This window comes from Panthera uncia, assembly GCF_023721935.1.
Source record: "Panthera uncia isolate 11264 chromosome A1 unlocalized genomic scaffold, Puncia_PCG_1.0 HiC_scaffold_17, whole genome shotgun sequence".
Classification (NCBI taxonomy): domain Eukaryota; kingdom Metazoa; phylum Chordata; class Mammalia; order Carnivora; family Felidae; genus Panthera; species Panthera uncia.
The window spans coordinates 54,540,440-54,551,584 of record NW_026057577.1 but is presented as its reverse complement, the minus strand read 5'-3'; the positions used below and the strand labels follow the sequence as shown (position 1 = coordinate 54,551,584).

The 11,145-nt window shown below is 40.3% G+C and overlaps 1 protein-coding gene across 3 annotated transcripts in view; it reads left to right on the top strand.

Moving 5' to 3' along the window:
- FAM169A (family with sequence similarity 169 member A) overlaps positions 1-11,145 on the top strand; it is a 72,852-nt gene that overhangs the window by 602 nt on the left and 61,105 nt on the right. Inside the window, exons 1-2 of one of the 3 annotated variants that reach the window (XM_049649641.1) lie at positions 556-638; positions 7,487-7,633. The exons of 1 other annotated variant lie outside the window; for it this stretch is intronic. Coding sequence is in view for 1 of the 2 variants with exons in the window: in XM_049649638.1 (XP_049505595.1) it covers positions 552-638 (87 nt within the window). In the remaining variant the exon portion in view is untranslated. Of the gene's footprint in view, positions 1-83; positions 639-7,486; positions 7,634-11,145 lie in introns of those variants that run through there. One more of the 3 variants, XM_049649638.1, reaches the window with a different exon arrangement.

Here is an 11,145-nt window from a genome sequence, read left to right as displayed (position 1 = left end):
CCGCGGGCGGCGACGCGGGCCGCCTTGTGGACTCGGCCGCGGCGCAGGCCCAGGCCGGCCTCCCGGGCCCCGGGCGCGCGTCCAGCTGCCGGCGGCCGGCCGCGTCCCCCGAGGGGCGTGTGGCGCGTCCCCAGGTGCGCGGGCCTCCGCGTCAGAGCCACCATTTTGTGTGAGGGAATGCCGCCTTCTTCCTTGGCTGGCCTGGGATCGGCTTTGGCTCCCCGGCTGCTGCGTGCCGAGCCCCCTCCCCTCCCACTGCGCCCCACCTGGAGCCTGGCCGCGCTCGCCCGTTGCCCTGGCTCGGTGGAAAGCGGACCTGGTGAGGCGGCGCGCCGAGGCGTTTAGGCTCGGGTTCAGCCACGCAGGTGGCCTCCGGAGATGCTCTGCCCACCTCCCTTGCATTTAACCTCTGGAATAGATAACTGTATAGATTCTCTTCTAGAATGAAGGGCATCGCAATTTTGTTCTAATTCTTAGCCGCCCATTGTGCAGTTTTTCGAGGCCTGTGCCCCAGGAGATCGGTGGGTGAAGCATCGAGCCCTGGGTTGTTTATGCCTCGGGGATCTGGATTGCATTTACTCCTATTATTGTCCTTTGGAAGAAATGATGAAACCTCTGACTCGATTCTGGAAACTGGTGTGGGTATCTTAGGTTATTTTAGATTATTAGAGTAGATTCTAAAATAACCACCTGATGCAGGCCCCCTTCCCCCTTGGAGAGATCCTTTGGAAACATCAATTAAAATGCTCAAGTGTGAGGATTTTTGAGGGGGTTGGGGCTGAGCGAGCAGGTTACTCAGAGACTACGGGAAGGAAAAGTTGTAATTGTATTCAGAACTGTTAGGCACTTTGTGATTTTCAAGGTTCCTCAGAATTTGGTAATTTTTGTTTTGATTTATCTTCTGGCAAATGTGCTTGAGTACCTAGTGGATTATACTTGTGCCGTTTGTATTTTATCAGTGCATCACAGACAGGGATTAAAACCTGGCATGGTGGCTGTTGCATAATACACACGTTTGGGCCTCGGAGGGAAATCACCAAAATAGATGTGTACCATGTATTATTATTATATGCTTGCATTGGCAGATTGATAGCATGTAAGTTGTACCGGATATCTTTGCAAACTACAGCTTCTTTTTCTCCTACAGGAGAAAAGATTTTTCTGGTCTGCGGACCGGACTGAGTTTTCCTGTTGAGGGTGGTGGGGCTTTGGACAGGGAATGAAATAGTGAGAGGAACCTGGGAAACATCTATGTGTGGTAAGACTTACAGTACAAAGATAAAGAGTCTTTGAAGGAAAGCTTGTAGGTGTCATAGTAGCCTCCTCTTTTTGAATTTATGATGAGGATTGGCTTAGGGAATTTAGAAATAGGTTATGACTGGTGATACTAGCCTGCTGCACGAGTGATTATAGTAACCAGAGGTGCCTTACCTGTGGATTTAAGGTTCTGAAAAGTTTCAAATTAGTCTCACCTGAGATTCGTCCAAAACAGTATTAGACTCATTACAAACGGTATCATTTCCTAATAAAGGTATAGTATATGTCAAAGGACTTAACTCTTGAATTGGAGAAAACAAAGTGTTTTATAATTAGATGCTCTTGAGAGTAAAATGTCATTGCCACCCTCCTTATGAAATTACTCTCAACTTTTTTTGAATAGTTGAAGACTTCCATTAATTCTTTATAAACAAGTGATTCCATATCATGGGCCTTTCCTAGCAGAAATGTCATGCCTCTCCTAAATGACGTGTTCCAGGAGGAGAATTATGGAAGTGACAGGGACCTCGGACATGGAGAGATGAGTCTTGTTTTTTTAGGAAACTTAAGGAAGCACCGATTGTTTTCTAGGGGTTCCAGGTGCCCTGATTGGATGTGTCTTAGGTCCGTGGGGAACGAGATTGTTCCTCCCAGCACGTTCAGCTCTGAGCCAGACACAGTTCCTGCACCTTTAAATTCTGTAAATGCACAGGTTACAGAGGTTCACTGATTTGGTGCTACTGGCCTTATTAACTCCAGTTTGAATTAATGTAGTTGGAGATTTTGGGCATCATGTTACCAATATTTGAGAAATTGAAAAGGAAAAAGGCCTTTCAATATTTTTCTCCATTAGCTTTTATCTAACCCTTTCAAACCCTTACATGTGTTATGTTCAGTAATATGCCTAAAAATGCAGAGATTTTCTTTTTAAAGGTAATTAGAATTTAAGAGGATTGAGTATTCAGGCAGAGTATTCAGGCAAAAATGTGTCAAGGGTTCTGTAGAAAGGATTGTAAGTTGACTAGGAAGTGAAACAAAACCATCATGTTTCTTCCCATTTCTAAGATGTTGTGAATCTGAAATGAAAAAGGAATTGCATGGTTATTGTGTTTGAGATGATTTTCTCTTCACACATCATTAGGCTTCTGATCCGTTGTATATTTAACCCTGAAATTAAAGTTCTAAATTTGGCATGCTTCACTGGTAGTAGGGCATTTCACAATTCTTTACAACAACAACAACAACAACAACAAAATTACTGGAGGTTGAATTTATTAAGAAAAAGGTGTCATGGTTTAAAAATAATCAGGAAAAAGCTGATAATTTACTAAAGATAACCTAAATAATTAGACTCATTCGGTTTCAGGGCTGGTATGAGATCTTATCTGCTTTGTAGGAGGGAACTACTCATTTAGTCCCACCTATTCTTTGTCCAGAAAGTTTGTGACTCATCACATGTTTTTAAAAATATGTATCATTTTTAGCTACTACCTGCTCCAGTGAGGTGTTAATTTTAGGCTACACCAAAGGGTGTTTTCATTTATTCAACAAACACAGAGTGTCTGTTGTACCTTAAGGGGCACAAGGGGTGCCTGGGTGGCTGGGTTGGTTAAGTGTTTGAGCCCAGCGTCAGGCTCTGTGCTGACAACTCAGAGCCTGGAGCCTGCTTCATATTCTGTGTCTCCTTCTCTTTCTGCCCCTCCCCGTTCGTGCTTTGCCTCTCACTCAAATAAACATGAAAAAAATTAAAAAAAAAAAAGGACACAAAAACAAGTAGACCTCACCTTCATGGAGTTTATAGTGAAGTATTGTGTATTAAAATGTTAAAGATTTCCTTAAAATCTAACTGCACACAGAGTTTTGCAACTATGAATCGGGAACAAGTCAATTTAATAAATTACATTTTTAATCTTTATTTTTTATTATTTTTATCTTAAATTTTTTTTTAATGCTTATTTATTTTCGAGAGAGAGAGAGACAGAGCATGAGCAGGGGAGGGGCATAGAGAGAGGGAGACACAGAATCCAAAGCGGGCTCCAGGTTCTGAGCTGTCAGCACAGAGCCCGACGCAGGGCTTGAACCCACGAACGCAAGATCGTGACCTGAGCTGAAGTTGGATGCTGAACCGACTGAGCCACCCAGGCGTCCCCAGTAAATTATATTTTTAAAAAAGAAGTGCCAAAAAATAATAAAAGAAGTGCCAGATTGCATGTATGTGTGAGGGGAAACCCCCTGCATTTATGGGTTGTACAGTGGAGAGGGTTCAGTTGCCGAAAGAAACTGAGGAGGGAAGAATACTAAGAAATGGAATTGTCTGGAGTGTTGTCTAGGGACAGGGATGGTGGGGAGTGGACTTATAAGCAGTAGAATGGTCAGTTGGGTTTGGTCTGAATCAAGGTCAGGTGAGAATGAAACTAATTCACTGAATTTGGGAGTTGAGAGGTTATTGGAGGCCTTAAGAAGAGTAATATCAGGGTGGGCTGGGTGGCTCAGTTGGTTGCACGTACGACTTTTAAATTTCAGCTCAGGTCATGATCTCATGGTTGGTGGGAATTGAACCTGGTGTTGGGTGTGGGCCCACAGCAAGGAGCCTGCCTGGGATTCTTTCCCTCTCTCTCTCTGCCCCTCCCCTGCTCACACTCTCTTTCTCACCCTCAAATAAACAAATAAATAAACTTAAAAAAAAACTGTTTAATAGGGGTGCCTGGGTGGCTCCGTCGATTAAGTGTCCGACTTCAGCTCGGGTCATGATCTCATGTTTCATGGGTTTGGGCCCCGCGTCGGGCTCGTGCTGAATGCTTGCTCAGAGCCTGCAGCCTGCTTCGGATTCTGTGTCTGCTTCTCTCTCTGCCCCTCCTCCGCTCATGCTTTGTCTCACTCTGTCTCTCAAAAATACATAAATGTAAAAATAAAAAATTAAAAAAAAGTTTAATTGAAAAAATAGGAACCCCCCCGTATTATTAATTTTATAGTTTAAAATATTTTACACATATACCAGTACATACTAGTGCTTTCAAGTTTGATAATACCTGAGGACCTAACTCTGATTCTTCACTTACCAGTAGTTATTATCCAGAGGCAGTATAATAATCCGCAATTCAAGCCAAATAGACGTAGGTTTGAAACCTGGATTTGCTGTTTCTAGCTACCTTTTAAGATACGTGGGCCTCAGTTTCCTCTTCTAAAAGGTAGTTATAAGAGAGCCTGTCTTAAAATGTTGTTGGTAGAATTAAATGTGATAATGTATCTAAAGGTGAGCTATTAATATTATCAATGAAATTAGGATAATTTTTAGTACCAATTTCAGTGTTTCTCATCTTCCTCTCTTTTATTATCTTTTTTTACCCTGTGTTCAATACAACACTTTGTTAAGGTATGTTTCAAGGCAACAATTGTCATTTTCAAAATTGTGATCTACCACTTGTTAGTCGGAGATTTTGTACTGCATGGGATAAAGTATAAGCCTTTTAAACCTTTTGTAGTTTTTGTGGATTCCAGATGAAGAACGTATCTTTTTTTTTTTCAAGTATATATTTTTTTCAGTTCTCTCTACACCCAACCTGGGGCTCAGACGCATGATTCTGAGATGAAGAGTTGAATGCTCTTCAGATTGAGCCATCTAGGCATCCCAGAACCTGTCTTCTAATTTTAAATGTGGCCCTGTTTTCTATTAATTATTTATGCTCATGATGGAAAATATAGCTAAATTTACCAAAAAGCAAGCACATGTTTGAAGTCTTGACATTTGGCCTTAGAATATAATGCATATCTAAAACTACTTGAGGGGTGCCTGGGTGGCTCTGTAGGTAAAGTGTCTGACTTTGGCTCAGGTCATGATTTTGCAGTTCCTGAGTTCGAGCCCTGCATTGGACTCTGTGCTGACAGCTTGGAGCCTGGATCCTGCTTTAGATTCTCTGTCTCCCTTTCTCTCTGCCCTTTCCCTGCTCACGCTCTCTCTCTCTCTCTCTCTCTCTCTCTCTTTGAAAAGTAAACATTAAAAAAATATTTAAAAAAATAAAAGTACTTGAAATTAATTTTAAGACTGAGATTTATCGATAATATTTTGTAAACCATAAAAAAGAAATTGATGTGATTCTGAATAAATTTTGTTTGGAGAATACAAACTTTTTATATCTGAGTATCTTCTCAGAATGGCCAAAAAAAGCATAGTTTTATGAAATGATTCATATGGTTTTACAGTTTCATGTACAAATGACCACTCAGCTGAAGTCTGTGGGCTCTTGGCCCTCCTTTCCAGAACTTTGACACTGGTTCGGATGGAGACAGGGATGTTCTTGTACCTGTACCTGCAGAAGGGCCGAGAAAAGTTTCCCCTGTCCTGTGTTGGAACGTGCCAGCTATAACTAACAGTAGTCTTTGATTAGCTAGTTGGCTGTGTTTTCATGTGGTATAATTCATTTGTGGCTAGCGTTTATTGTTAGCATGGCCCATTCTTTTTACCCTTTAGATACAGGCAAATAACTCTTCTCTTTTCATCTGGGTATTGACTCTTCAGATATTTGAAGGGCAGCATTCTTGGCCTCCCTTCCCCAAGACTTCCCTTCACTAATTTCTCCTCATTCCTGTTCCTCATCCATTGTACCATGGTGTCTAGATCCTTTGCCATCCTGGTGGTTTTCCATTGCAGGCATTCCAGTGTTTCAGTGTGATTTTTCTTAAAATGTGATCATCCGAGTGGAATCAAAAACAGTGGATGCTGTCTGACCCATGAAAAGTGCAGGGATACTTTTCCGTCTGTGGATCTGGATCGTCATAACCTTAATAAAGAAGCACCATTCTAAGGTTTTTTGGCTTTAACTTAAGAAAAATTTGCTCATGGTTCATTTTGAGTCTACTGTCATGTAAATTTCAAGGTCTTACTTGTCTCTGGCCTTCAGCAACGAATAATTTAAGAACTATAATGCCACTTAGTGAATTTCATTTTTTCTTTAGCTCTATTGTATAGTAATTAAATAAATATTTAGTAGGCATTTTACTTTGTCAGTCTTTGTGTTTCCCATTTAGTTTTTAACTTTTCAAACAGTTGGCTTTCTTATTTTTGAATTTCTAAAAGATATTTCATAGGATTTATATTCTCTGAGGCCTGAATTTTTTTTACTCACCATTAACTCTGTGCCCATTGTGAGATGTGGCTGCACTGACTACATGACTTATCCACTGTCCTAACAGATTATTCTCAAGATTTTTCTCAGATTATTCTCTTATACTGTTGCAAAGAGAGTTGCTCAGAACATTTTCATGCATGCTTCCTGGAACACTTTGCTGTCTCTAGGCTGGTTGTATACTTGTGCAACATAATACGTGATACCATATTATTTCTCAAGTATTTGAACCCGTTTACACTCTTACCAGTGTATCTTAAGTGGTCCTGTTGATTCACTACCTGTCCCAACACTTAATCTGAATAGATATCTTAAAAAAATATGAATAGATTTCTTAATTTTTGCTCATTTAGTGGGTACAAAATGGTACCACTTTTTTAGTGTTTACTGTTCAAAGAGAGAGAGAGAGCATGAGCAGGGAAGGGGCAGAGAGAAAGGGAGACAGAGAATCTAAAATGGTACAAAATGGTATTTAATTGTGGTCCCAATTTGCGTTTTCCTGATTATGAATAAAGCAGAGACTCTCTTTATATGTGTTTATTAAACAACAACAAAAAAAAACAACGGTTGGCTTCGTATTGTGTAGTAACCATTTAAAAATGCTGGAGACAGTGCATCTAACATCTGAAGAGAGAATATTGCAAGATTTAAAAAATCTTCCTCCTACAGAGTGACTAAACAATATGTTTGATGTACTCTGTGATATTTGTGCGATCAGATACATCCTGGATCATACTGGCCTTCTGTCTCGACCTGGGAACCTGGCCCCCAGGTTAAATCCCTTGGAGACCGATTGCCTAGGTTTAGAGCCTGACTGCCACTTAGTAGCTGTATGATTTTGGGCAACTTACTTAACTTCCCCACACCTGAGGCTCCTAATTGGGAGACTTAAGAATATCTGCCTTAGAGGGTCTTTTGGAGGAATGAGTGAGATAAGATGTGTAGAGTGTTAAGCTCACGCCTAGTGAAAGGCAAACAAACAATAAATGGTAGTTCTGTCATCATCGGGAAGCACATTTCAGTTTTAAAAAATAATTATAAATGAATTTTTGATGATACTACCCTTTTGTAAATTAAGACATTTTTTCCTGTCTTTTTTCTCCAAGTAATCAGGTATAGACACAAGTTATTGGTCAGAAGAGGCAGTAGATAATTTTACCCATCCCACTTTTCATGTGTCGAAAAAGTGGATTTTGCTTCCCTGGGGTTCTGAGGTTGGTAGTACAGATGAAGAAAAATCACATTAACCTGTGGTAAGTATATTAAAAGAAGTATGCGTGAGGTACTTACCGGAGTTTCTCTACTTGTCTCCTTTAGTTCTATTTATTAATCTATCCTACCTAAAGCTGTGGGAACAACTGTCTGACTTAAATGTCTTTTTCCTGCTCAAGAGCCTTAAATTGCCTCCTGCATCCCAAATACAGTTCAGACTCTTTAGTCTGGTATTCTTAGCCTTTAATGTTCTGTACGGAGTTTATTTTCCTTGTGTTTCTACCACTACTTCTAATATACCTCAATTCTCTTGGTAAATCCAACGCGCCATTTTCAACATGCTTTCTGGCTTCCACGTAGTATGCTCCGTCTTTTTAGAGGGTTTTCCCCTCTATCACTGTTGAAGGTCCATGGATAGCTTTTCACCTTGCCTCAGAGCCGTACATGTCTCAGCCGTAGCGTTTCTTCCTCCTGGCACCACTGTGTGATTTGTTTCCACAAACTTTTGTTCAGTCCTTCATTTATTCATTTATTTAGTAAACATGGATCGAAGTCAGACAGGAAGGCTCCTACTATCACTTACCTCTTTTTCTCCTGGGTGTGCTGCCCACGAGAGGCAAGAAAACAATTTACTTCATCTGGGTAAGCAAACCCACCTGAGGTTGCAGGAGGCGTGGGAGAACAGGTGCATGGAGCCACGGATGGAAGTGCCGAGTTGGAGAGGCCTGGAGGGAAAGAGGTGTGGGTAGCCTGTGGTCCCGAATCTGCTGTTTTTCCAAGTTGGTATGCTCCTCTGCCCATAGTGGCAACCGTTGGTTACATTTCTTAGTTCTGTAGTGAAAGTATGAGGGGCTGGGGTGGTGATTGTGACTTGGCAGCATATTTCATAAATTGTTTGCCAGTATTAAACACCAGGTTTGGTTTGGCTGTTGCTTTCTCTTTGGGCTAGGTGTATTGTGTATTTTCTTTGAAGTGAAAACATCAGTCTTCTTTATGGTTTTAAATGAGATAAGCCTCTGTGATACTTTATGTCAAAGATACCTACAACATTGTGCATTTTGTTGAGACTCCTGTTTTTAACAATTGCTCGTGTCCTAGAGTTTTACTGTGCCAAACTCCTGTTAACTTTAATGAAACGTTATAAAATTAGATCTGTTACGTGGTAAAGAAGCTAGGTCAAAGGATTTTAGTTTGTCTCACGTTGAAATGAAAGCAAAATTTTATGGTGCATTTATTTAAATCCTTCTTATTGTGCTTTTTCCCCCTGAGATTTTTACTTGTTTATTTATATATTTACTTATTTATTTTTGAGAGGGAGACACAGAATCTGAAGCAGGCTCCAGGTTCTGAGCTGTCAGCACAGCGCCTGACATGGGGCTCGAACTCACTAGCTGTAAGATCATGATCTGAGCTGAAGTCGGACGCTCAACCGACTGAGCCACCCAGGCTCCCTTCCCGGAGTTTTGTAAACTGCTTCTGTGAGATAGAAACAGAATCCAGGTAATGAGGTACTGGAGTAGCTGCTGGCATCTTCTAGAGGCAAATCTATTCTTTTTGCGGTACAACATGTAGTCATTCAAGTGGAAGCTTCAGTTACAGGTGATTTCTATTTCTTTGCATATGTATCTGAGCAGTATAAGTAGTTTTACTTTTTTTAAGTATTTATTTTAAGAGAGAGAGGGAGCTAGCAAGCAGGGGAGGGGGGGAGAGAGAGAGAGAGAGAGAGAGAGAGAGAGAGAGAGAATGAGAGAGAATGAGAGAGAATGAATCTCAAGCAGGCTTCTGCACTGTCAGCACAGAGCCCGATGGGCTCGAACTACTAACGTGAGATCAGACCTGAGCCAAAACCCAGAGTGGGATGCTAAACCGATTGAGACTCCCAGGTGCCCCAGCTCTCTCTATATCTTGCTCAAAATGTATTGATAGTTAAGAATTGAGTATCCATTCTTGGGTGTGGTAAAATTTAGTATTTTGTGTTCTGACTTATCTTTGCTTATGAATCTTATTTCAGCCCAAGAGTCCTGTTTTGCCTCCCCAGGATAGAATATGCCCCCCCCCTCCAGTCACGTTCTCTCTCCCTTGTAGTTTGGATGCAGGCATGTAAACCAAATCTTGTCACTTAGATGCATCCAAGAGAGATTATGTTTTCATGTTTAAATGATTTCTTAGATCTAGGACAATCTTCCTAGATATGAAGAGAGAACTAATTCTTAAAAAGAAAACTAGTAATATTTCTCCTGATATATGCAATCAATCCTTAACTACGGTAGGACTCCTAAAAGGCTCTACTTTTAGACACAGCATTGTTTTAAAAAGAACAGGCCTCAGAGCTAGACTGCCTGGATTAAAATACTAGTTCTGCCACTTAACTAGGGTGTGCCCTTGAACAGGCTACTCAGCTTAGTTTCCTCATCTGGCAAGTGAAGGTAATTAAATTCCTCACTTCATCGGTTTGTGATAACAACTATTTCTGGGAATACATGGGAAGTGTTTTGAATAGAATAGGCACACAGTCCGTTGTTGGCTCAGTGATGATTACTTCAGAAGATGATTTTGCTTCCTACTTAAAATAAAAACAAGCAACAGGTATGAATGCTTTTTAACTTTGTGCCCTGTTAACCATAAACTTGTGGACAGTCCTCACCCATAGGTAATCAAATCTTTTTCCTTTCTCAGAGGACAGAAATGGATTTGTGCACCGTGTTGAGCCTATCTGAGATTTGATAGCTGGAGCACTTTGCTCACTGGTTTCATTTTTGTCATGTTCAGAACCTTAGCTCTAACACTGGAGAAGGATTTAGGATTTAGAGCCTTGTGTAGGGCAGGATGGAGAGAAGAATAAAAAGAGAGAGATGGTTGAGCTAATGTACAGTGGCTAGGTGAGTTAGGGAAGAAAAGGATGTTAGAAAAAACGGAAGAATCAAGAGAAGAATCATAATAAGGTTCAGGAACAGGCTTTTTGTGTAAAACGTTGAGAGCATTACAGATTATGTTGCTTGGATACCTAACCTATTTTCAATGTTGGGGAAACAGGATCATGACTTGGATTGGTTGCGATAATTATTTTTTTTCTAAGAACTCTTTCAGCTCTAAAATGTCCATATTTTTTTGATATTCCGTTCGCCCTAAAGCCCCCAAGTAAAAATAATTATAAGAATTTTGAAAGAATTTAGGAACTGAATTTAGAAAATACATTCCCCCTTTTAAAGTGTATATTTGACATCTGGTGATTAACCTTAAATAGGGAAAACCATCACAATTGTAGCAATTTGTTTTTTCTTTTTCATATTTTCTTCCTTAGAACATTCATTCGTTTAAATAGTTATGTAATAATTTAGGGAAAAGGGGTAGAATTATTAAAAGATGGATGTCAAGTAGCTGATGGGCATCTTAGAATTCTTACGTAAGAGGTATTAGTATTGTGTTTTTATACAAGTTAGCCAGGATTAATGAGCATAACTTTGCTTAATTTATAAATTAATTTGGACACTTTTTACACTTCATTATCCATTCTGCGTAAATTTTTTGATGAGTTAGTTTGCTTAAGGCAACA